Source organism: Euleptes europaea, chromosome 9, assembly GCF_029931775.1.
Source record: "Euleptes europaea isolate rEulEur1 chromosome 9, rEulEur1.hap1, whole genome shotgun sequence".
Lineage (NCBI taxonomy): Eukaryota > Metazoa > Chordata > Lepidosauria > Squamata > Sphaerodactylidae > Euleptes > Euleptes europaea.
Genome location: NC_079320.1, coordinates 81,226,851 through 81,254,571, shown reverse-complemented (window position 1 = coordinate 81,254,571; position 27,721 = coordinate 81,226,851). Strand labels below are relative to the sequence as shown.

General features: G+C 44.0%; 1 protein-coding gene across 4 annotated transcripts in view; it reads right to left on the bottom strand.

The window, feature by feature from the left end:
* The window catches only part of KCNIP4 (potassium voltage-gated channel interacting protein 4), a 353,157-nt gene that overhangs the window by 56,940 nt on the left and 268,496 nt on the right, over positions 1–27,721 (bottom strand). For 3 of the 4 annotated variants that reach the window (XM_056855286.1, XM_056855285.1, XM_056855284.1), the window contains exon 2: positions 5,643–5,767. In XM_056855286.1, the coding sequence (XP_056711264.1) occupies positions 5,643–5,767 (125 nt within the window). Of the gene's footprint in view, positions 1–5,642; positions 5,768–12,011; positions 12,110–27,721 lie in introns of those variants that run through there. The other variant, XM_056855287.1, reaches the window with a different exon arrangement.

Here is a 27,721-nt window from a genome sequence, read left to right as displayed (position 1 = left end):
TTACTTATATATAGTTATTGTGCTGTTTAATTTAAAGCTCACAGGTGTGCTTACAGCAAGTTAATTTTGTGTGTGGCTTAATGGAGGAGATCAAGTGAAGGGCAGGGTTGCCAACCTCCAGGTACTAGCTGGAGCTCTCCTGCTATTACAACTGATCTCCAGTCGACAGAGATCAGTTCCCCTGGAGAAAATGGCCACTTTGGCAATTGGCTGCTTTGGCCAAAGTCCCTCCCCTCCCTCCTCAGGCTCTCCCCCAAAAACCTCCCGCTGGTGGTGAAGAGGCGACTCTAGGCAATGTACGGATTGATGTCCAGTGCAGGTGATTGGCAAGAACTCAATTTCCAAGCTCTCACCACTAGGTTTGCCAACTCTGGATTGGGAAATCCCTAGAGATTTGGGGGTGGAGCCTGAGGAGGGCAGGGCTTGAAGAAGGGAGGAATATTAGCAAGGATGTGAGGCCAGAGAGTTCACCCTCCAAACCTGTCATTCTCTCTTTGTTGTCTACAGATTGGTTGTAATCCCAGGACATCTCTAGGCCCTACATGGAGTTTGGCAACCCTACCGACAACATCAAATCTCTCTAACCCAGAATTAATTGTATTTAAGATCATAAAGATTCCTTCGAAGGAAAAGTTGCCACTGTGTGTGTACCTACATTCAAGGTAGAGGGGGAAACAGGGAAGAGCCTGCTAGGTGGCTGGCAGAAGCCGAATAAAATCTGGCTGAGCCATTATCTCCACTCTCACAGTTATTTAAAGCCTGTCCATACTGTCCATAGGGCAGTATTTAAAGCCTGTCTGTACTGTCCCTTGGATGCAAGCTGAAGAGCAGGCACCAAAGGGCTTTTGTCCTTTGGGTTTTAGTCTGAGGATCATATACTAGAGCTTGGTGGAAGATCTGCTGGAGAGAAACGGAGGGGAAGAGCTGCTTTTCACTCAGGAGCCTTCTACCCTTCTCCTGTTTCTCATCTTCTTTCTGGGTATTTTAAGCCACTTTTGGTCCTCACTGGAGAGAAAATCATGATACAATCAAATAAATAAATGATCTGTGTCAACATGGCTCACTTTCCATTTCAGCCCAGCGCATGCTGAAATAATGGAGAAAATTATCCTTTTGCCTCCTCTTACAATAACAGATTGGGGGTGGGGGGGGGGGCTTAGGTTTTTACACCTGGCTATGAGAATGCACTCAATCTAGACAATGACTCACACAAGCAGTAAAAAGGGATTGTTGACAAAGCAGCAAGGCTCCTAGCATAAGTTGAGAACAAATACCGTGATCCTGAATAAGATGAAATCAGAGATTGCTTATTGAAGGGAATGATTAGCACACTCGAGGAGTCACGATAACACTCGACACTAAAAAGCCCACGTTTGAGATAACAAATATTGCAAACGCCCCTACATGTTATGCAATGTGAATCACTCCAGAAGGGAAAGTACAAGGCCAAAGAGGCAGAGCAAGAAGGTGAAACAGACTCAAAGCTACCCATTAGTGCAGGTTGCAGACACACATCCAAGTCCTGAGGTGTACGAGGAGGGGATACCAAATAACTAGGCAGCCAATAATCCAAAAGGATAATCCAAAGGAACAGGCAGCATGGACATGCGACAGAGTATCCAGAGTCCTGTACTTTGTCCCGCACAAGACAGAAGAAGACCCGAGCAGGTTAAAGTGCACTTGCATGCATTCTAGCAAGTACACCTACGTGAAAGTACAATTTGGGGACAGATTCAGGTGTCAGTTATGAGGTCAAGGGCCTGAGTTAGGCTTGCCAGGCCCTGTAGCTCCACTGGTGGGAGCTTTGCAGGGCCACTGTGCACGCACGCGCCTGGTGCAGCACGCGTGCGCACCCTGCATGACACGCCTACGTTGCTTCCGTGTAAGTAGACACTCTAGCGATCTCGGCCGAAACTCTATGGTTTCCATAGAATTTTAGCCGAGGTGCCAGAGCGTCCGTGTCGCTTCCGGGTAAACCCAAAAGTGATGTGTGGTCGGCAGGCAGCCCGGTGGATTGGCAGGATTTTACCCGTCACCACCGGGCACTTGGCAACCCTAGCCTGAGTACTAAAACAAAATGTTCTTTCTTTCAAAGCTTGGAGGCCAGGAGGAATGCTCCAAGAATGACTGATGGAGAGAAGTTCCCAGATACTGAAAACATTTCCAAATAAGGAAGGAGAGGTGTGTTGGAAGCGGATTTTTTTTTTTAACGTTCTTTTGGCAGCAGCTGCCACCACAGCACAAGGAGCTACACTGTGTGTAATGTATGTGAGTAGCTAGGATCGTAGCAAGGGAAAACCTAGGAGCTTAAGTCCCGGGCGAAGGCTCCTAAACCCTGCTCATGCTATTGGCCAAGCCAACGCATCCCATTGGCCCTAAGCCCGGTCATGCCATTGGTGACCCGGGGGTTGTTTTTCCCCTATCACGGATCAGGGGGGGAGCGGACACCAGGGGCCAGGGGAGCATTTAAGCAGGGCCTGGTTGTACAGTTTAAGCTCTGTACTTCACTACAATAAAGCGTTGTTGTTGGAACTCCGTCTCGTCCTCGTGTGTCCTCCCCACGCGGACTTAACACTGTGTTACTAAGGTTAAGCTGTGGCAATCATTTTGTGGATGGCTCCACCTCCTGTGTTGCCATGGCCGCCATGCCATGTCAGAATTTCAGATGTGTCCACAGGCTCAAAAAGGTTAGAAGCCCCTGTACTAGAGTACTACTGATGAATTGAGAGACCCTGGTGAACAGTCGAACAGTCGGAGGTTCAGATTAATGGAGAGGCTTGCTTCTCTCGGAGGGTATCTCCAATGAGCATGATAAGGTTGGTAGTGCCTGATCCTGCCTTTCTCAGCTTTGCATGGTTGATGCCTCAAAACTCATTTTTTCAGGTCTTCCTGGGACTAGCCCAGACTTGCTGGTCTTGTCCACCATGATGTAGGGGGAAATCCTGGAAGAAACTGTCTTAAGAAGTGAGCTGTGACTCACGAAAGCTCATACCCTACCAGAAATTTTGTTAGTAATAATAGCAAAGAGAAAACAAAGAGCAGCCAGTGAGAAAGAGGGGAGGAAATACTTCACACTGTGAAGTTTTAGATGTCAATTTATCCTTCAGGCCTTTAGTTTTATTAATTAACACAAGGCATTTTGTCTTGTAATAGGCATGAACTCCAATAAGCCAGTATTAGGGCATGATCCAGTCCGCACTAAGTCTTACTGAATTAATTTTATGTACATAAACTAGAGTTAAAAGCACAAATCTTCAGCTGGATGTGACCCTGTGCTAAAGTTTTAGCGCAGGTTCTTTGGAGTGCACACCACTATAAAATGTAACACAAGAATAACAGAATCATAGAATCACAGAGTTGGAAGGGACCACCAGGGTCATCAAGTCCAACCCCCTGCACAATGCAGGGAATTCACAACTACCTCTCCACCACACCTAGTGACCAGAAGATGGCCAAGATGCCCTCCCTCTCATCATCTGCCTAAGGTCACAGAATCAGCATTGCTGACAGATGGCCATCTAACCTCTTCTTAAAAACCTGCATGGAAGGAGAGCTTACCACCTCCCGAGGAAGCCTGTTCCACTGAGGAACAGCTCTAACTGTTAGAAAATTCTTCCTAATGTCTAGACGGAAACTCTTTTGATTTAATTTCAACCCGTTGGTTCTGGTCCGACCTTTTTGGGCAACAGAAAACAACTCGGCACCATCTTCAATATGACAGCCACTCAAGTACTTGAACATGGTTATCATATCCCCTCTCAGTCTTCTCCTCTTCAGGCTAAACATACCCAGCTCCTTCAACCTTTCCTCATAGGACTTGGTCTCCAGACCCCTCACCACCTTTGTGGCCCTCCTCTGGACACGTTCCAGCTTGTCTACATCTTTTTTTAAATTGTGGTACCCAGACTGAACACAGTACTCTAGTTGAGGTCTAACCAGAGTGGAGTAAAGCGATACCATCACTTCGCATGATCTGGGCACTGTACTTCTGTTGATGCAGCCCAAGACTGCATTTGCCTTTTTAGCTACAGCATCACCCTGCTGACTCATGTTCAGTGTTTGGTCTACTAAGACCCCAAGATCCTTTTCACACACACTACTGCTCAGACAAGTCTCCCCCATCCAATAATTATGCATTTGATTTTTCCTACCTAAATGCAGAACTTTACATTTGTCTTTGTTGAAGTGCATTTTATTAGTTCTAGCCCACTTCTCCAGCCTGTCAAGATCATCCTGCATCTTGGCTCTGTCTTCTACCGTATTTGCTACCCCTCCCAATTTAGTATCATCTGCAAATTTAATAAGCATCCCCTCTATTCCTTCATCCAAATCATTTATAAAGATGTTGAACAACACAGGGCCCAGCACAGATCCCTGAGGAACTCCGCTAATCACTTCTCTCCAAGTGGATGAGGAACCATTAACTAGCACTCTTTGGGTACGATCTGTCAACACTGTGTGGGGCATTTTCCCAGAGGTTTTGCCATTTGCTCTCCTCATTCCTTTTGTAGTGTTGCAAAACAGGCCTGATATGAACTGTCCGGAGCAAATATTTCTGAACATTGTACAAGTCCAGTGAATTCATACTGGGAAACTTCATCATATTTTGGCAAAGATATGATAGCAAAAGGTCTCACTTCCTAACTGAACAATGAACCGCCTTGGCACTTAAATCAATTCTGTTCCTGCTCCGTCTTCACAGCCATCCCTGTTATAGCCAAGTCACCAGAAGAACACTTCTGGTAGTTTTCAGTAAGAAGATGTTTGGTGATGTCACCTCCACATTCCAAAATCAAAAGATACAGAGCCAGACTAAGAGTGGCTGACAGATCTAGGGCTGGGTCTTCCTGGCGTTTTTTAAAAAGCTAATTGCAACCATGTGAAACTTTAATTTTAATCAGTGGAAAGGGGGTTGAATCCACTTATAGCGATGCCAGCCGTCACATGGCACCTGGGGATCCCCCAGAATTACAGCTCATTTCCAGACAACAGCGATCAGTTCCCCTGAAAAAAAAATTGATATTTTGGAGGGTGGACTCTATGGTATTGTACCCTGCTGAGGTCCCTGTCCTCCCCAGGCTCCATCCCCAAATCTCCAGGAGTGTCCCAACCTGGATCTGGCCTCCTACCCCCCCCCACCAGTGGCTAGGGGGACCTGACAACTCTAATCCACTACCACATGATTTCACCTACCAAAAATTACCCCCCACCCCACAATAAATGCTATGATTCCTGGAAGGGGTCTGTTTTGATAGGTGAAAACAATATCACCTCTGCAGCTCAAATCATCAACACCTCTCCTCTCTGTCCATTCCGTCTACATTTTTCTTCTCAATAAAACACCCCTGTCTGGCCTTCTTCTGCCGGAACAATTCCTCATCTCTGTTCCTGGATCTTTCAGCTTGCTTTGGCATCTTGCCTTCTGGAGGATAGGTTGAATGAACATCCTCTGCCCTCCCCTTGTCCTTTGTCACATGATGACATTCAGCCAATCTCTGCTAAAAGTCCTATTATTACCATCATCACCAAATTCCTTAGCGTGTCACAATGTTAATTAGAGATTCCAGTCACCTTGTAGTTACTTCGTGACAGCATGAGCTTGTTCTCATGAACTCACTGGAAAGTCAATAAAGACCACTCACGTTTTTGAAACCTCTATATAGGATCTGTAGCTCCTTCTTTGTGAATTTGCTCTGGGCTTCCAGCAGTTCAAGGGCTTCGGGCCGATGCCGTACAGTGGCCATTTCCATTTCATCTTCTACGCTGTCTAGGGGACCAACAGGAAAAGAAACGTCAGCAGGAAATAAATAACCCATATATAAGAATAGTTGTCAGCTGCATTAAGTGAGGAATAAAAAGAGGCAGAGGGATTCTGAGGGTTAACAAAGACTGTAAAAACCCAGTTCACCATAGTAAGGGTACTAGGGAGGAAAAAACTCCTTGTAGCTGGGAATCTTCATTTTTATTAAAATTATACTACTACTATTGGTGAACCTTGATTATAGTTACAGAGGTTTCTTCTTAAAATTTCTGATTCTTTTTATTTGCCATCAAGTCACATCCGCTTTCAGACATAATGTTAAACCATGATTTAATTAAATTAACTGTGGTTAGTATGATTGTACAAACATCTGGCATTCTCGTAACTATGGTTAGTTGTTGCTTTTGCCATCAAGTCACAAATGACTTATAGTAACCCTGGGTGGGTTTTTCAAGGCAAGAGACATTTAGAGATGGTTTGTCATTGCCTGCCTCCACACCACAACCCTGGTATTCCTTGGTGATCTCCCATACAAGTACTAACCAGGGCCAACCCCTCTTAGCTTCTGAGATCTGACAAGATGGGGCTATAGCGTGGGCTATCTGGGGTTAGTTAGGGATTATAAAATCACAAACTGAAGCCAAGGTTCAGTTTATTAACCATAGCTACTTTTAACTATAGTTTTACGTGATGGATGAATGAATGGGAGGGACTGTGGCTCAGTGGTAGAGCATCTGCTTGGCATACAGAAGGTCCCGGGTTCAATCCCCGGCATTTCCAGTTAAAGGAACCAGGCAAGTAGCTGATGTGAAAGACCTCTACCTGAGACCCTGGAGAGCCGCTGCCGGTCTGAGTAGACAATACTGACTTTGATAGACCAAGGGTCTGATTCAGTATAAGGCAGCTTCATGTGTTCAATTCAGACATTATGGCTCAATCCTGGCTTGCTCTCTGGCACTGCTTGTACTACTGGGGGTGGGTGGGTGATGAATTTGTTAAAGCAAACCAAGAGCTGAGTGATCAAACCCTGGCTTCACAGCAGTTAAAATGATTTCACATTATGCCTGAACTGAGCCACTGACAGTTAAATCCTAAGAACACTTTCCTGAGAGTAAGTCCCACTGAATAGACTAAATAGGATTCTGAGTAGACTTGCTTAAGATTGCTTGTTGAGTTGCCTCGAGGGCAAGCCTTTAGGTCAGAAAAGAGGTGATGGGAAGTGTCATTAAGTTGCAACCAACTAATGACGACCCCATAGGGTTTTCAAGGCAAGAGGTGGTTTGCTGTTGCCTGCCTCCATGTAGCAACTGTGGTCTTCCTTGCTGGTCTCCCATCCAAGTACTAACCAAGGCCGACCTTGCTTCGCTTCTGAGATTTGACAAGGCTAGCCTGGGCCATTCAGGTCAGGGCCATCAAAAGCGGCCCATCAGGCCCATCACTATAGTGCAGGTAAGACGCCAGTATTTCCTGGATCAGGTTCAGCCAAAGGGGGACAGCCCCAAGAATGAACTGACATGCTATTCAGCAAGCTCATGGAAAGCCCTTAACTACCTGGCAGAGCTGTCAGGGGGCTCTTGCCTGTTAAGGCAATCAGACAGGAAATGCCAGTGAATTGGCTCTGATTTTGAAAAAAAGTATCCAAGCATAAATTGATGCAGGTCCCAAGGAGGAAGTGGGAGGTTTGCTGTGCCTCAACATCTACTCCTCATCACCAGAAAGAGATCTTGTAAAGTTCTATCAAGTTGTAGCCAACTTATGGCAACCCCTTATGGGTTTTCAAGGCAAGGGACTAACAGAGGTGGTTTGCCAGTGCCTTCCTCTACATAACAACCTTGGTATTCCTTGCTGGTCTCCCATCCAAATACTAACCAGGGCTGACCCCGCTTAGCTTCTGAAATCTGATGGGATCGGGCCATATCATGCTGCCTTCCCTCCCATAAGCATTATAAGCATTGTAAGAGGAATCACCTCCTTTCCACTCAAACTGTTAGAGCAAATGAAGCGGTGAGTCTGAGCTGCTTACAGTCTAGTGCTACAGATATTTACTCAGAAATAAGTCCTATGGAATACAATTGGGCTCTCTGAAGATTGCCAACTCTGGGGCAGGAAAGTCCTGGAGATTTGGGGGTGGAGTCTAGAGAGGGAGGGCTCTCAGCAGGGATCTGATGAGAGCCCTCCCTCCAATTAGAGTCCACCCTACAATTTTCTCCAGGGGAATTGTTCTCTGTAGTCCAGAGATCAGCTGTAAATCCAGGAGATCCCTAGGCCCACCTGGAGGATGGAAACCCTCAGCTTTCTGGAGAAAGTCAGTATATAAAAACCAACTCTTCTTCTCCTCCTCCTCCTCCTCCTCCTCCTCCTCCTTGCTGTTTTCAGAGTTTGTTGGTTACATTGGGTTCCCGCAACCACCATATGAAATGGTACAGACCATGTGCGACTTCACCCCATGGTCCTGCCACCTGTATACACTGGGCTCTACCCCTGTGCTGGATTGTGGCCCATATTGTTAAGACTGGCCTGTAAGTCAACCAACTGATTGCAGGATCAGTAAACACATTAATATTCATCCCTAAGTTTAAATAATTATTCTTCACAGCACACTGAATATTAAGATGTTCCAAATTAAAAATTAAAGGCTTTTTAGGACCTGCACAATTCAAATATTTCTAATTTGCATCTGAAAATTAAATCTCCCCTTTCTTATTAACAAAGGAGACAGCAAGCCCTGCTGTTCAATATTCAAGAGACTCACAAATTCTAATTTACAAGCCATGATAAGTAGCCTGTGAAAATTTGCTAGAACTTTTCATGCAAGCTCAGCGTCATGGGTGAGACATAAAACCCGACAGGTTTATGCTCTACTAATTTTTGTCTTCAAATTTGTTCAGGAAGGAAGTAATTCAATGAAAGGACTTCCAGATTTGCATCTAATAAGAGGTGTATTTGGCCACTGGAGGATCCTGAGAATTACTGAGTTCCAATGAATTTTATGCAAGTTATAAATGCTCTCTTCCTTTCAAGGACCATCTCTAAAGCCTGAAAAAGCCAGAGCTGTGTATAACATATACCTATGTTATAATAATATGGGAATATTACAGACCTCCCTGTCTTCTAGGGCAGCCATCTATGCTCTGTGCTCCCTGTAAAAATGGGAAACAGTGAGGCTGGATAATGCCCCCCTTAAGTATCATTGTCTAATATAGGCACCATTCCAATCAAGCCTGTATCTTCTCCCAAAAGAAGCTAGGATTTTGGGTGATCTAGGCTTAGCCCAGGCTAGCCCCATCTCATCAGATCTTGGAAGCTAAGCTGGGTCGCCCCTGTTAATGTTTGAATGGAAGACCACCAAGGAATACCAGTAAGGTTGCCAGTTTCAGGTTGGGAAATACCTGGAGATTTTGGGGGTGGAGTCTAAGGAGGGTGGGGTACAGAAAGGGGAGGGACTTCAATGCCACAGAGTCCAATTGCCAAAGTGGCCATTTTCTCCAGGGGAACTGATGTCTGTCGCCTGGAGATCAGTTGTAATAGCAGGACATCTCCAGCCACCACCTGGAAATTGCTAGCAAAAAGCAGCACGAAGGCTCTAGTTTAGAATCAATGATACAGTAGTTTACCGAATACTTATAACATCTGTTATAACTCTGCAATGCAAAACATAAATTACATAACGTCAAACACAAATAAAGAACTGTCAATTTCTCAGGGGAACAAAGTTCATGAAAGAATATGTCCTTTGGTATTTCAAGGTGGTTCCAAGAAAGTGGTAAGCCGTGGCTAGTTCCACTGTTCCAAAGTCGCGAATGTACCCAGCAGGTGCACTCCGCGTTTCCAGTGAGAAAATGGAGCAAGCAGAGTCCAATCAACAAGACGACACCTCTAGATCGGTGTACGTTTCGCAAAATTGCTTCATCAGTTGGTCTCCAAAATATTTATCATCACTGCGAATTGCTATAGTATCTCAAGTTTATAAGGGTATACAATACCTCTGAAAGAAATAAAGTATGCTTACTCATCTGATTTATACAGAAAAAGCATTGTCTTCAGAAATACATTTCTTTATAAATTGATACATGAAACATTCATGCTTACCACACAATATGATCAATGGACCTCAAGGATTCTCCTGTCTTCCTAAGGGGTTTGAGAAAGCTAACCTAACCATTAATTTAAGCAGTTAAGCTTCAAAGATTACATACAGCTGTATCCTGACTGTAAGGGACAGTCTTTACAGAAGTGGAAAAATGGAAAGTTATTATGCAGTTATTTCTTCTCTTGTTAATATATTCAAGTGTGTTAATGAATTCTGGGTGTTTGTATTTTTTAAATCCTCAAAGTATTCTTATAACCAAAGTACACTGTAGTATGCAGTATTGGGTATGTTCCTGAACTGTTAAATATAGCAAAAGTAAGAAAAAAGTCTTCTGCCACTTAAAAAAATCAGCAGTTTTTATTTTAGTAAGGCAAGAATCCACTTCATCAGATGTGCTTCTTCCTTCACTGAGAGAAAAAGCCTTGGTTTTAAGGACTATCCCTTTCTTATGGGCCTTTTACGCTTGGCTGTTTCCCTCGCAGTCCCCCCTCTGATGACTTCGGGGCTTCCTTTTGATTATGCATGTCATTTCCGACCATCAGAGGTCGCCTCGCTCTCCCACTGCTTTTCCCTGCATTTTGCCTGCGTTTTCAAAGACCTGTTTTATCTCAAATTTGAAAACGCAGGCAAAACGTGGGGAAACGCAAGGGGGCAGCGAGGTGATTTCTGATGGTCAGAAACGGCATACATTATGATTTTTTTAAAGTATTCTGCTCTCTTCATGTGATATACTTTAGGCAGCTTAAAATAATGTCATTAAAACAATCCAACACAGAAAATGCACTCAGAAAATATCCAACAAAGCTGTAAAAGGACTTAGCAGATAAAACATAAACGAGTCCAAGAAAACCATAAAAGGAGCCAACAGAAAAAACCTGAAAGCTTCTGAAACAAATGCAGATAAAATGCAGGGATCAGGCTAACAAAAGGATAAGATCACCTAAAATCAACACCACGTCAAAGGAGGAGGAATAAAAAAAAACAATGATAAAAGCAAAGTATTGTTGTTTTTTGTTAAAAAAAAAAAAGCTTGGGCTAAAGCAAGAGCCTGGTGTCTGAAAGCAGACATGGCATCAGGCAGGCCAAGAAGGAAAGCTTCAAAGCCCCAACAGAATTTTTTTTGAAAAATAGCAAGACACAGTCACTATAACACACTTCTGAAAGTATGTATTGTAGGGACCATTTTGGACTGCTGTAAGGATGCATTTTGGACCAGTTCTGTACATTTTTTAAATGCAGCCCACATAAAGTACATATTTTTATTATTTATTTAGTGAATTTTCTGTCTGTATTTGGCTCACAACTGTAACAGTAAAAAGGTGGTGGACAGTGCTGTCAAATCACAGCTGATTTATGACAACCCCATTGGGTTTTCAAGGCATGAGACAAAAAGAGGTGGTGTCAGGTTCTGACTAAAGTCACCTGAAGAAGGGCTCTTGGCAGGACCCAGGCCAGAGTTTGGCTTCAGGTCAAGTTCTGGTTCACATGCCACAAACTGTGTGTATGGTTTCTCACCATGAATAACTGGAACCAAATCACATCTCTCAAGGAGCACAGCCAACCAAATAAAGCAGGTTTAAAGTGCAAGAGAGGAGACTTGTGCTTCCATTTGCAATCCCAGACCTAGCAGAATCCCAAAACCGCAAAACTCATCTTTAAAGGAGAATAAAACTCTACTGAGGACAGACTGAAGATTCAAATCCTGGCTAGCCTTATTATAAACAAACAGTATCTCCATTATATCTGGATGGAGCTTCAGTTTACTGGCCTGCATCAAGCCCACCCACCCCCTTCCAGGGAAATGAACCTTCTCACCCAAGGAACTTCCACCCCAAAGTTCTCCAGAATTTGGTTTGAAGGCATTCTTGTGCAATATAAGTGCTTGAGGGGACACAATAGAGGCCCCCTTACTGCAGAATCCATAAGGCCCCACTGTTCTTACAAATCATACGTGCCAGTTCATAACAGGTTATAATAATTTTTATAAAACAGCTTCCCAAATACTTGCAAGTGTATGCAACAGACTTCCAACATGTGTTTATTCCTGGAGATTGTTTTGAAAATCAAGTACAATATCCAGAATTATTTTTACAATATCATTTGGGCCTCATGCATACTGTATCTAAACATCAAAATTTTAGCAAACTGTGAAAAAAGAACTTGCTTTGAGAATCAGGAGGCGTCGTTTTGGCAGCTGAACAAGAAAAGAGCTTCATAAGCCGCTCTTTAATGCTGTGTTTTGTACTGTTCTGGGCGTAGAGGAAACCTAGAAGATACATTGATTAGGGCTGTTAAATCTCTTAAGGATAAACTTGCATGCAGCACACTGCGTATTTGCATACTGGAGTGTAGCATAGTAAACGGCTAGGCAGATGTTCTCAGCCAAAACACACACACACAAAGGGACAACAAAATAATATTTAATTCCAGTCTTTTTGTCTAAATGTGCTTGTTATATAAGTGAATCATCACAGCACAGCAAAAAAAAAAAAAAAAAAGGAAATGCATACACCAGCATTAATTTCTCTCTGTAAATGAGAGCCAGATGTCTGGGTGTTTTTTGTTTGTTTTTTAAGATTAAGTGACAAAATATTGACAGACACCTCTGAAATTGCATTAATTGCCTGGTGATTCAAATATAAAATGAAAATCCTCTTTGTTGTCCCTTATGATGTTTTAAGCTCCTCTGCTGCGTTCGCATCAAACAATTTGCACATGTCATTCATTCAGGAAATGTGATAAACCAGCTGGTACTTGTGTTTTTCCTTGATATGCTGCTATTCCCCAGTTTCTCTGTGTCGTTTCAAGATAAATTATCATGACAATCCTTGATGGATCTTCACGTACAGACTAGAGTAAGGCTTAGTTTGGCTGAAGTTGAATGCCACTGTATCTTTCAGACAAGTATGGGAAAGGAGCCAGGATAGGTTTACAGAGAAAAGCAGACTACAGAAGTATCCTTGGATTTTCAGCCACTATGATACTCGATCAATATCTGAAATAAGCAGTCTCATACATCATTGATTTGCCACAGTTGTTCTAGGGAACCCTGGAACACTATAAATTTGGGTTTATACCCTCTTGCCACATACTTTATTTATAGCCAATTTTAATGTTAAAAGATGACCTCCTGACCTGGCTATCCTACAGCTGGAAATGTCAAATTTGGCTAGTAAGCAAAGAAATGCAGGATGCTGAATTTTGTGTTTCTGTCGAACACACAAGGATCTGGATCTTGTAGACTTGATCCACTACTGGTAATACTTTCCTTATGCTGGAAAAAATTGCCACCACCAGCACGACAGGCCCATGGGAGCCAATCAAAAGTCTGTTGTTGGTGTGACTGACGTTTACATTAGTTGAGGATACTTTTTGTGAAATAGATTTTTCCAGCTGTTTTTCCAGCTGCTGCTGTGCAAACAGAACCCCCCCCCCCATTTTTCCTTAGGTCATACAATGGTCAAGGATGTATTTGAGGAGAAGTAACATGAAACAGAATTGTTCCCCTAAAACTAATCTTAAGCTAGGTAAAAGAGTAAGGCCTTTTCCCTCACACCATCAAGTTTCTAAAGATTTCTAGCAGAAGAAACTCTTATTTAGGCTTCTTGTTCAGAATTGTAACAACCTTTGGCTGTGAATCGGATTACCAGAAGGGCCCTAGCCAATGCGAAAATGTCCTCTTACACTCCAGTCAGAAAACAATGAATGGCAGCCATACTTCTCTCAAGAGCAGCGGTACCATTGTCCGCAGATGCGGAATAAAGAGAGCCGACACCTGAGCTGGGATAATCAAAAGGCCAACTTTATTTTTATTATATTGTCAAAGGCTTTCACAGTCAGAGTTCATTGGTTCTTGTAGGTTATCCGGGCTCAAGAGGAATCTACAGCACACACAGGCCAAAACCCCCAGAACAAATTGCAGTGTGGGCAATTGGTGGGATGCAGAAGAATCAGGCCACATATGTTTTGTGCATCTCAAATCTTAAGGTGAGGCCACCCTGGCTCGGAGCCCGGTGCCGACATGTGGGTACAGCTCATGCTCCTCCTTGCCAAGCCTTCTTTCGTGCTCGAGGGAGGTGCGCTATGTCTAATCCCCCAAGCTGCGAGGTCTATAGGTCAAGTATGGTGGCACCCCTCAAGGGGTTCCTGTCCCAGGTCACTGCAAGGCCCCGAGGCCCCAGGCTTTTTGTCTTCCAAACTGATGCCTCAGGGTGCTCACTGGAGTTGTACTATGAACCACTGAAGCCATATTTTCCCACACTGACAAGAGCAGCAGTACCATTCTTTCTCAATGTAGGACAGTGTTGGATTTAGGGTTGCCAACTCTGGGTTGGAAAATTCCTGAAGGTTTGGGGGTGGAGCCTCAGGAGGGTAGGGTTTGGGGTGGGGAGGAACCTCAGTGGGGTATAATATTATAGGGTCCAACCTCCAAAGCATCCATTTTCTCCAGGGCAACTGATCTCTGGGGATCAGCTGTAATTCTGGGAGATCTCCAGGCTCTACCTGGAGGTTGGCAACCATAGTTGGATGTATGCCAAGGTAGTGGTTTTTAAATTGTTATCAGGGGTCCGGGGATGCCAGATGAATGATCCTGCCTCATCTCCAGCAAGGAAGCTACCTGGTTGTACCGGACGGCTTCATCTCTATGGCTTGTTCCTCCTCCTTTCTGTGACTCCCAATCTACACCGTCAGGAGCCGGGAGGCGGGGGAGGAATTTTCAGCTTTTTCTCCACTTTTGGTTAACCAGCCACCTGTAATAAAAGTGTTTCTTAAGTGGCACAGCACACCAGCCGACAGGAGCAAGCCTGATCCCAGCCTACAGCCTCTCAGATAATGTAAAAGTGTAATTATTAATTAACAGTTCATGGAAGTCAGCACAATTTATTCTATCGTTTAAAAGAGTTGTTGATTATATGTGTATATTATATATGTATATATAGAGAAAAATATGTACATAATATACAGGGACATTATATTGTACTTTTGCCCCACTTCAAAAAATACGTAGATCCAGCTCGGCCAGCCAACGCAGTCACCCTCCAGTCCAGATCAAATTTAATGCCAAGGACCAGCGATACAAACTCTATAGAAGACACAGGCAAAGCCAGTTAATGATATTATTTTTTTACTTTATTTTTTACTTAAAATACAAACATGCTTAAAACAATAACAAAAATAATATCATTAATTGACTTTGCCTTTGCCTGTGTCTTCTATTTAGTTCATATCTCCGGTACCCGGCATTACATTTTATGATATTTATTTGTTTGTTTCTTTGATTTGTTACACGTGGCTTGGCCCGACCAAGTGACGTTTATGTCATATCGAGCCCTCATAACAAATGAGTTCGACACCTCTGGCTTAGGCCAAGCTGAACCCTCAGGTTCTCATTCACAGCTTCTTCTCAGGCAGGTGGGTGAGCCTCCAAGCTGTGCCCACTGCTTGTCTCTGAGCTTCTTCTGAAGATTAGCCCCCCCCCCCCCGCATCCGTCATATGCACGCTCTCTTCTATCCCATTAAGTGGGGTCATTGCCAGGTAAATCTGCATAGGATTGGGCTGCTGTACATTAAATAAGGTCCAACGAAGTCAACTACATACACCACATTGTTCCATGCATCTCTCCTTTCTCCCCTTTCATTCATAAGCATTGACAATCATATTTATTTCACATTTGTAGAGTGTTTGAGGTACTTCTGATTCATTAGCTCAGGGGCTATCTGGTCGTGATGGCAGCAGAACCATTTCTTTTTGGAGGATTTAAAGCACAAGCTTGTGTACCTGTGTACCCCTGCATCGAACTCTTACCTCACCAGCAGCTAGACCTCCTGCCAACCCCTCTCCCAAGTCTTGTCTGCCCTGGCAGAACTCCAAGACCAGAAGTAAGCCCCACTAGGAGAAAAATAGCTAGGAAGAAGGGATGGCCAGTGAAAAACAGGGAAAGGTAGTGCTTAGGGTTGCCCACCTCCAGGTGGTAACTCCTGGGATTTGGGGAGGGTAGGGATCTCAGCGGGGTATAATGCCATACAGGCTGCCCCCTGAAGCTGGCACTTTCTCCAGGGGAACTGATCTCAGTAGTCCAGAGATCAGTTGTAATACTGAGAGAGCCAGTGGTTAAGAGAGTCAGACTAGTATCTGGGAGACCTGGGTTCGAATTCCCACTGGTGCCATAGAAGCTCTCTGGCTGACCTTGGGCCAGTCACTTTCTCTCAGACTAACCTACCTCACAGGGTTGTTGTGAGGATAAAATGGAGGAGAGGAGAACCCAAAGCTGCTTTGAGTCCCTATTGGGGATAAAGGCGGAGTACATAAGGAAGGAAGGAGGGAAGGAAGGAAGGAAGGAAGGAAAGACAGAAAGGGCGAAAATGTATGGTTGCTTTAGCTTCCTTTATTTCCTGTTTCAGCCAGGATTGAACCCACGTTCGGTGAAAATGCATGCGTTCGATCCTGGCTTAATCCTGGCTGAAACAGGGAATAAAGGAGGCTAAAGCGACCATGCGTTTTTGCCCAAAGACAAAAGATGGAAGGAAGATGATAGGTAGACAGACAGGTCTCCAGGCTCCATCTGGAAGTTATCAACCCTATGCCTAAGTCAAGAACCCCCATGTTTACCTATTAATCTACTTTATAGGAAATCTGCATTTTTGCTTGAGTATGATTCTTATTGCCACAGCCTCTCAAAAAGAGCTAAATCAACTTACATTTCCTAAGCAAGCCTTCTGTTTGCAGAGCAAGTTCTCTGCTGGGGGGGGTGTCAAAATATGGAGGGCACTGATGCTCCAGAGGTGGCATCTGCCATCGCCTCCTGGCCCCGTACCGTCACAATTAAAGTCCAAATAAAACTTGGCTTGGATCCAGCTGGCGGCAGCACAGGCCCAGGAGGACACGCGTATCTTGCTTGGGACAACAAAATATCTCCAGCCAGCCCTACCCATTCATCATAGAGAATGGAAAAGTTGGCTGCCTCAGAAATCAGTGGCAAGGGAAAAGAGTATTGCTACTTTCCTTTCCTGCTCTTGTAGCTTTAAGAGGCGCCTGACGTGAATAAATTAAGTAAGATTTCCCCAACATTTATAACCTTGCCAGGAAAAACATCACCTTAAACCAGCACCTGCTACATTGGTGTGTGTCAGCCTGCTATTAAAGGCACAGGAACCAAGCCAGGAAAGAGTGCCAATTCTACGGAAGGAAATTAAATGCCGCTGCTACTCATGCACACCAGAACTGGCTATTTTCATATTCCCAGAGCTAAGCTTTTGTGAAGAAGCTATGAGCTAGGGATAATGGTTTTCGACAGGACCGAAAGGAGCATGGCAAAAGGGCATCAGTTGTAGTGGTAGGCAAATGATGACTTAAAAGACCCAGGTGCCAATCCCCCTTAGCCATGAAACTCATTAGGTCATCTGCAACCCTCCCTGGAACTTTCTATTTCAATTTCTGCCGATCAGTATACCAGACAGAACAATAGAAAATTGGCAAAAATCGATTTGTGTGGGCTGCAAAAAAGCCAAGAATTACATTTAAAGTGTTACAAGATGAAAAGAAAAGAGGAGGTTTGGCACTACCCAATCTTAAACTATATTATTATGCAGCCTGCCTAACCTGGATTGCAGAATGGATAAAACATCCTAATTACAGACATGTGATTTTAGAACGAGCGGATCTTGGGCAAGGATTTCATAAAATTTTGTGGGACCCCACAGCAATAACCTATAAGGACAAAACGCCAGAGGATTGCGATATCAAGACGGCGATACTAAAAGTATGGAAGAAGTACAAGAAAAGAATAAGTCCAACTCCACCATCCATAATGTCTCCAACGGAAGCATACCATGACAACTTTAAACTGAAACCAGCTGATCAATTTACTTACAATGATATGATAGAGCCAACAGGTGAAATTAAAAGCTTAACTGAACTTCAATTTTTTTTTCAAAAACTAAACTGGCTAACTTATCTCCAACTGATGTCTAACTTGAAGAAAGACTGCTTACACCCTCGGCCATTTCGAGAACTGACAGAGTTTGAATTGCTAATAACCAAGAATGATTCTCATCTATTAGGAAAAATCTATAAACTTCTCTTAAAATATGACACAGAAGAAGAACAAGTAAAAACGAATATGATTAAATGGATGCAAAACTTCGGCGAAATGATCAACATGGAATCTTGGGAAAGACTCTGTACCTCTGAATTAAAGTATACTGTGTGTCAAGAAGTTAAAGAAAACTGGTACAAAACATTTTATAGATGGTATCTGACCCTAAATATGCTTTCTCATATGACATCCTCTGGAAAAAAAGGCGTTTGTTGGAAATGTCAAAATACAGACGGGTCTTACTTCCATGTTTGGTGGACATGTCCTAAAATTCAATTGTACTGGAAACAGATTCACAGAGAACTTCAGACGATATTGAAAATGAAGATATTACAAGATCCCAAATATTATTTACTCAGTATCGTGCCACCAAACCTGCCTTTGAAACTTTATGATATTTTTAAATATGCCACAACAGCAGCAAGAATGGTCCTGGTTAGGACTTGGAAACAAACGTCTACTCCCGAAATCGAAGAACGGAAAGAAAAGCTTTTAGATTATGCCAGCATGGCAAAAATGACTTTTATTCTAAATCCAAAGATTAATGAATCCATGGAACAATTTAATGAAAAATGGGAGTCATTTTATACTTATATGTCTTCCAGATAAGTAATTGATCAGCCAATATTTCTTTCAAAACGATGTATTGACAAATGAAAGATATTTACTTTTAAAATACCATTTTATTAGATAAACACAATGTTTAGTCGATACTTTGTGGTACTCCATGAGCTTATTTTATAACCGAAACTGTAATGATGTTTTTATATATTCATGATTTATCTTTTCCCCTTCCTTTTTTTTCCTTTTTGTACCCCATAAAACATAAAATAAAAAAAATAATAAAAAAAAGACCCAGGTGCCAATCCCCCTTAGCCATGAAACTCATTAGGTCATCTGCAACCCTCCCTGGAAGGCCTGCTAGAAGAGGGTCATCGGCATATCCAAAACAGGAAGTTATAAGCCTTTTAGGCATGGCTATTTCCCTTGCGGTCACCGCTCCAACAACTTTGGGTCTTTGTTTTGATTATGCCTGCCATTTCCGACCGTCAGAGGTCGCCTCACTCTCCCCCTGCGTTTCCCCACGTTTTGCCGGGGTTTTCAGAGACCCCTTTTGTCTCAAATTTGAAAACACCGGCAAAACGTGGGGAAATGCAGGGGGAGAGTGAGGCGACCTCTGATGTTCGGAAACGGCATGCATAATCCACACAAAGACCCGAGGTCATCTGAGGGGTGACCGTGAGGGAAACAGCCATGTGTAAAAGGCCTTCAAGAACGGCATCATTTTTTTTAACCATATGTGATCAGGGAAGTTGTAACAAGAAGCTGAACTGCAGTAACAAGACATTCTCCATATTGTCTAATTCCACCCTTAGCGATAAAGGCAACAAAAATACTGAAGATGCTTGAGAGGAAAGAGAAGAAAACATTTAAAAGCAAAGCAAAAGGAGTGCATAAAGAAAACAATAAGGTATGTGGCAACCAACAATCGAAGATGCTATAGGTCTTTTATGCGTGACTGTTTCTCTCACAGTCACCCCTCCAACACCTTTGGGTCTTGGTTTGGATTATGCATGCTGTTTCCGACCATCAGAGGTCGCCTTGCTCTCCCCCTGCATTTTGCCTGCATTTTCAAATTTGAGATAAAACAGGTCCCTCAAAACACAGGGAACCGCAGGGGGAGAGCGAGGTGAACTCTGATGGTCGGAAACGGCATGCATAATCCAAACAAAGACCCGAAGTCATCAGAGGGGTGACAACGAGTGAAACAGCCATGCATAAAAGACCGTAGTTTTACATCCTCAATTTTAAAATAGTGGTATAAATGGCTGGTCATAGTCACGTGCATTGTTGTGTCTCTGGCAGACAATCAAGGACAGTGTTACATTCAAACTGCCTGTCATACTGTTCAGCGGGGAGTTGATAGATAATGATTTTTAATTAACTAATAAATACAAAGGCTGTATGATGATGAGACAGATTCCAAAGCACTGAAGCGTGCCGATGTTAGGAATAGCGACTTCTTTCATTCCTGTACAGAACAGAGCTATTTGTACGTTTGCACATACTATCAAAGAGATGGAAGGACATACCCATACCTATGAATTATAATCACCTGCCCTCTCCCATTCAGCTGGGGAAGATTCATGCTTCCTATCAGTTAACTCAGGGAAAAGACCGTGTGGTGTAGTGGTTAAGAGTGTCGGACTAGGATCCGGGAGACTGAGGTTTGAATCCCCACTCATACCATGGAAGCTCACTGGGGGACTTTGGTCTGTCTCAGCCTACCCTACCTCACAGAGTTGTTGTGAAGATAACATGGAGGGGAGGGGAATGATGTAGGCCACTTTGGGTCCCCATTGTGGAGAAAGGTGGGTTATAAATGAATAAAATAAAATAAATAAAAATACTGAGACTTCATGGTTCACCATTCAGAAGCCTGTTGTGTTTCCCTGTCACTGAATTGGAATTATTGCCCCTCTTTTTTCCTGGAAGGCAAGCCAGTGTAAGACTTGAAAACAAAACATGGAGGCAGCCTTTTTTCCAGAGTTGTTGGGCTGGATCTGTTCCACTGGGGGGGGGGGAGCCTTCCTTTGAGGAAAAAAGCAGAATTCTTCTGTCAGAAGAAAGCACCTCAGCTAGCAGAACAGATCCTCAGGATCCAATCCCTCATACCTTCCTTGAATCAATATAAATTACAAAATCACTTAATCAATATACATTACAAAATCTCAGGCGAATGAGAGTGAAGACATATGCTTCTTGGAGACACGTTATTTATTTTTATTTTTGTGAAAACAGGCTAATCTTTCACATATTACCAACTAGTTCAAAAAGAAACAAAACCGGTTTGGCCAAAGGGGACAGAAAAACAAAAGACGCGTGTATATGCTACGGGAAACAAAACCAGTCTCACACCACGTTCACCTTTCTTAAAGACAGCCTCCTTCCAGCCTTACAGTTATAATGGGATGTGACAAAGTAGCCAATCCAGAAATGAATTATATTTCAGTTACCAAATTATTATATTTGCTGAAGATATTCCCCCTACTCCTGGCAGTGTAGAAGTTCTGCTGAAATAATTCACGTCAGATCCACTTAATGCCAACTCAAACGGTCACAAAGGTATTTACAGCTCAGCACTGAACAGCCAAAACTGTTCAGAGACGCTGCTGAATACAGATCAGAGAAGCACACTGACGGTTTCAAGATAACACTGCCAATCAACAGAATGCACACAAAATTACCTAGCTGGTTACATCAAAGTCAAGATCACCGTAATTCAGCTCTACCAGCTTCCCTGTAATGAGGATCAACCAGGGAGAAAGTCGAGCGGGAGAGCAGATGAAGAGCTTCATATCAGAACACACCATTTCCCATTCATCTTTTTCACATTGTGGAGGACTGCAGTTCTAACAGCCTCTCCTTCAGCTGCCTATAAGAAATGATATTTCAGTGGGTTTTTCATAACAGGTGATTATCCTCATAAATGAATGGCAACGTCGTGAGCTGGAAGGAGAAAAGGTACAGACTCAGCCCCCTTCTCATATTACAGTTGTGATGAGGGAGCACAAAAGTTTCTTTCAGGATACAGCCATGGCTCAACGGTAGAGAGCCAGCGTAATGTAGTGGTTAAGAGCGGCAGACTCTAATCTGGAGAACCGGGCTTGATTCCCCACTCATTCACATGAGCGGTGGACTCCAATCTGGTGAACCAGGTTTGATTCCCCACTCGTCCACATGAGTGACCGACTCTAATCTGGAGAAACGGGTTGGTTTTCCCACTCATCCACATGAGCGATGGACTCTAATCTGGTGAACCAGGTTTGATTCCCCACTCCTCCATGTGAGCGGCAGGCTCTAATCTGGAGAACTGGGTTGGTTTCGCCACTCCTCCACATGAAGGTTGCTGGGTGTCCTTGGGCTAGTCACAGCTTTCTTAGAGCTCTCTCAGCCCCACCCACCTCACAGGGTGTCTGTTGTGGGGAGGGGAAAGGAAGGAGATTGTACACCAGTTTGAGTCTCCTTAAAAAGGTAGAGAAAGTCGGGGTATAAAAACCAACTCTTCTCCTTCTCCTGGGTCTGCTTTGCATGCAGAAGATCTCAGGTTTAATCCCCAGCATCTCCAGTTAAAAGGTCTGGTGGGAGGTGATGAGAAAGACTCTGCCTGGAGAGCAGACAATGCAGACCTCTACAGACCAATGGTCTTACTCAATATAAGGCAATTTCATGAGTTCAAATGTAATGTGAGAAGTATTGGGATGTATTCATGGCATGGTTCCTTCCCACCTCTCTGCAGTCTCTCCTGAAAATGGGGAACCTTTTGGCATGGGAGCAGCTACAGATTGTTCTTCTCCAGTGGTCCTGGCATGGGATTCTTTCCTACCCAGGAAGCAGGCATGTTGTAACAGCTGCCACACTGGGAATGCAGCATGAGAAGCAACTAGAAATGTCAGCGGTTGAGGCAGAAACTAAGCATTAACTAAGGGACCCCTTTTTACCCTCCCAGAAACTGGTGAGCCACGAGGTGGTTCATGTAGAACCAGTTAGTGATCAGGCAGGTTCCCTGGAGAGGATGCATAGCAGTGTAGCAATTTTCTACATATATAAAATATACTGCCATTATGCTGTGGGAGCCATGGTGATCTGATCCCACACAACAGTGGTAACGCCTATAAACTTGAACCATACCAGGCAGATGGATAACACTCTGTTCTCTAGACAGATCATAACCATACAGCAGGGTTCCCCGCCCTTTCTGAGCTTGTGAGTATACCTTTGGAATTCAGATACAGCGTGGTGAGTGCAGCCACAAAACATCTGTCCCAAAACGGCTTCGTCAGGAGATGCAGCCTACCACAAATTGGCTGCTGCAGTTTACCTTTAATCACCCAGTGACGATCTTTGTAGTGTGGTGGTAGCTGCTGCCCATGTGACATTTTTAAAAATCTGCACAGCCAATCAAATCTCCAATTACCAATCAGAAGCTTTGCTGGGGGGAAAACCCCACATGACCCTACCCACTTTCTAAAAACACTTAGTGGGCATGTCCTGCCATGCAGCATTTGTCCATTCCACAGGGTTCCTGTTTCCGATGTGACGGAGGAGCAGACCGTGTAGAAGCACTTGCCACTCTGCAAAGGGAATCTGTGAATCAGGTCTAAGGAAGGGCTCCAGCGGGGGACAGGCTGTGTATTTAACTTGCAGACAAATTTCCTGGTGGGCCTCTACCCTAGGCCATTTGTGCAGGGTCAATTTTGATGCTTGCTCAAAGCTCTTTTTAAAAATGGGACCTTTAAAATGCTTATTCACAGTCCCGACGCAAAAGGAGAAATTCCACCCCCACCCCCACTCGCCTGCTCCTTTGTTCCTTCCATTAGCCAACCACCGTTTGCATAGTTAACGCACTGCTGTCATTTTGCATGGTTCCTTCAGGGGATTCTTTTGTGCAGAGGCGGAGCAAACACATAAGGTCGCGTTAAAGGGGCTCTTAAAAAATGCGAAGTAGGTATGCGCTGGCTTCGTAGTCACTTCCTGAATGATGGTTCAGTGTGCAAAACTCAAAATTACCAGTCAGCAATGTGGGGCACTTCAGCCTGGAACACGATGCTAATTACCAAGCATAAATGGCCCTAGAGAACCGCTGGCGTCCAGGAGAAACAGCACCAATCCTCAGCAACTTTGCCAAGGCCTCAGGGGCCACTTGGCTCAGTCATGTCATCAGTAATGACAATTGGTGTCAGCTTACCCGTTGTCTCCAGTGTCAGCGTGGTGTAGTGGTTAGGAGCAGTGGACTCTAATCTGGAGAACGGGGTTTGGTTCCCCACTCCTCCACATGAAGCCTGCCGGGTGACCTTGTGCCAGTCACAGTTCTCTCCGAACTCTCTCCGCCTCACCTACCTCCCAAGGTGTCTGTTGTGGGGAGCGGAAGTGAAAGTGATTGTAAGTCATCTTGAGACCCCTTAAAGTAGAGACTCCTTAAAGGTAGAGAAAATCGGGGTATAAAAACCAACTCTTCTTCCTCCTGCACCAGTGCCAGTTTGGGGGGAAATGCAAATGGGTGAGCTCATGCTCATTGCTGGCCCCACCAAGCATGGGCTTGTAGCCCCAGGGGCTGGTCAACTTGTCTTGGGTCCAGGGTCATTTTTACTTCCAAGTGTGCTCCTTCAGATGTAATCTTAACTACACTCCCTGTGGTACAGATTGTGATTGGCAACACTGTTCACTGGTCCACCAGTTTAACAATGAACGAATGCATTGATTTATTAATTATGTTCACAACAAACAATATTTTTCATCAAAATTATGAACCAAAGCAAATTCCCTTTTCAATCCCTTGTAGATTGGGTTGTAGATCAAATCAAGCCTGAACTTTCCCTGGAAGCTAAAATTACTAAACTGAGGCTGTCATACTTTGGTCACTTAATGAGAAGACAAGAGTCACTGGAAAAGGCAATCATGCTAGGAAAAGTTGAAGGCAGCAGGAAAAGAGGAAGACCCAACATGAGATGGATTAACTCTACAAAGGAGCCATGGCTCTCAATTTGCAAGACCTGAGCAAGGCTGTTAACGTTTTGAAGGACATTGATTCATAGGATCACCATGAGTTGGAAGAGACTTGATGGCACTTAAACACACACACACAAAACAAGAGTCTCATGACATTTTCATTCCAGCATATACTTTTGCAGACTAAAGCTCACTTCTTCAGACTAATGCCTACATCCTCATTATGTTGTCCTTTTATGCAGGGTGGGGAAAAACATGAAATGCAGGAAATACAGCATAAACTGTAATTACGTAGAAATCAAATTAATCAATGAAAATACAGAGACCATTCATTAGTGCCGCTAACCTAGCCAGCATCTCTAATGGGCAGGGCCAAGTTATGCTAAGAGAGCTATCTCCTATGGTGACTAAGGAAGCTCTGGTGTGAGCGTGCATGTGGGAGGGCATATCAAACCTCTTAATGACTTCTAATTCAGCGCTTCCCTGCTAGATTGAAGTTCTTTTGGAAGAGAATGATGACTTTGATCACCAATAGCATGTCCTGGAAGACTGAAATGTTCTCCCACTAGTTTCTAAACTTTGCAATTTTTGATGTCAGATCTAAGTTAGAATCATAGAATCATAGTTGGAAGGGACCACCTGTGAGGGTCTGTATGCCTTGCCTTGGGTAAGGCCTTTGCCTTGTATGATTTCCCCCCCCCCCCCTGGACTCGTAAAAGCGGTTCAGGCCTCTTGCCTTTCCTTGGTTCAGGCGCAGCGTCTGACAGGCCCCAGGTTGGAATGTCTTCCCTCTTCCCACGCCCCTCCCTTGCTCTCGCTGACTCCCTTCCACCAGCTATGGCCTTGGTGGGTAGATAGTACTAACAAGCTCTGTGTTCTTTGATGGTTTGTACCATGCACAGTTATCTCGTAGATTCCCATAACATACGTTTGGCATCTGCTTCCCTGTAGGGTTATAATCCTGTCTTTGTGAAATGGTATTCACTTGCAACTTTACCAGTGTGTGACCTGTATCATCTGAAGCTTCCAATTAAAGTTCCTTGTTTCTGCATGACTGTCTGAGCAAGTGATTTTATGGAGTTTGCACAGAAAGGTCGGGAACCCTCACACCACCAGGGTCATCTAGTCCAACCCCCTGCACAATGCAGGAAATTCACAATTACCTCTCCCCCCCAGTGACCCCTACTCCATGCCCAGAAGATGGCCAAGATGCCCTCCCTCTCATCATTTGCCTAAGGTCACAGAATCAGCATTGCTGACAGATGGCCATCTAGCCTCTGCTTAAAAACCTGCATGGAAGGAGAGCTTACCACCTCCCGGGGAAGCCTGTTCCACTAAGGAACCGCTCTAACTGTTAGAAAATTCTTCCTAATGTCTAGACGGAAACACTTTTGATTTAATTTCAACCTGTTGGTTCTGGTCTGACCTTCTGGGACAACAGAAAACTCAGCACTATCCTCTATATGACATCCCTTCAAGTACTTGAAGATGGTTATCATATCCCCTCTCAGTCTTCTCCGCTTCAGGCTAAACATACCCAGCTCCCTCAACATTTCCTCATAGGACTTGGTCTCCAGACCCCACACCATCTTTGTTGCTCATGGACTGTCCTGAGGGTTGTTTTCCTCATGGACTGTCCTGAGGGTTGCCAGCTCCAGTTTGGGAAATCCCTGAACATTTGGGGATGAAGCTTGGGGAAGCCAGGGTTTGGGGGTGGAGAGGGAACCCAGCAGGGAGGCACTGCCATAGAGCCCGCCCTCCAAAGATGCCATTTCCCCCCAGAGGATGTGTAATCTGGAGATCACTTGTAATTCCAGGAGATTTCTAGGCCCCACCTTGAGGTTGGCAACCCTAACATCTGTCCTGCTTTCCTATGTCGTGAGAAGGACACTGTTGACACAAGATGGCATATCTCACACTGTAGGATTAGCAAATGGATGAACCCAAGATGGTATCACTCCTGCTATTAGGTCATGTAACAGTATTGCCTGAGTGTATATAGATGCATATAGAATTGAGATCAGACATTGCTGAAGGATTTGGTCTCTCAGGTAGGGCTGCCAACCTCCAGGTAGTGACTGAAGATCACCTGGAATTATCACTGGGCTTCAGCCAACAGAGATCAGTTCCCCTGGATAATATGGCTGCCTTGGAAGTTGGTCTCTATGGCATTTATACCCCGCTGAAGTCCATCCCCTTGCCAACCCCATCCTCCCCAAGCTCCACCCCCCCCAAAATCTACAGGAATTTACCAACCCAGAGATGGCAACCCTAGGTCTCTGGGTTGGTGTCTCTATTAGGTAGCCCACTGTTGTGGGTAAGAAGCCGTTTGGGCTATCTGGATGCAAGGAAAGAACAAAGGATCATTATCCAGAATAGGCTGTAGATCATGAACACATGAGGGTGCCTTATACTGAATAAGACCCTGGGTCCATCAAAGTCAGTATTGTCTACTCAGACTGGCAGCGGCTTTTCCAGGGTCTCAGGTAGAGGTCTTTCACATCACCTACTTGCCTAGTCCATTTAACTGGAGATGCCAGGGATTGAACCTGGGACCTTCTGCATGCCAAGCAGATGCTCTGCCACTGAGCCACTGCTTTAACATGGCAGGAAATCCTAGAAATTACAGTATAGCAAAGAGCAATATTTGGGTTGCAAAATAAGCAAAGACTTTCTTTTGGATATATTTTCTTTTAAAATGGAATAAAAATCATATTTAGAAAAGGAGAAAAACTAGGCGGAACTACTGCAGTGGAGTTCCCTGCCCTACTTAGCAAGCTTGTCCCAGAACTCATGAGGCCTTTGGCTGCAGCCTTGGTGGAAACCAATGTCAAGGGGTTTTTCCAAAGTGTTTGCAGCTAAGGAGCTCTTTGGCTTGCCCTTTGTCATGGGCTTTCAAGTTGGGATAGAAAAGGGACCGAGTGTGCTAACAAAACACACTCTAAACCCTTTTTAAGTGTCAGGAATCTAATTCTGGGAACATGAAGAAAAAGAAGTCATTGATTTTACAACTCGCACTGAACACCCCTGAAAGAGTCTTAAATGGAATGTCAAGGACCTTCAAAGGTAACCTTACAAACAGCAAGGCAGGACACCAATGAGAAGGACATGATTAAAATAGAAACACTTCCAGCACTCAGATGAAGCATGCTGGATTTCATTTGTCTATTTAAAACATTTCTATGCCATCTCTAGATAACTAGTTAAAACCACAGAACAACAACAACACTAAATCTAATAAAAACAGCCTGGGCCACAAAGAAT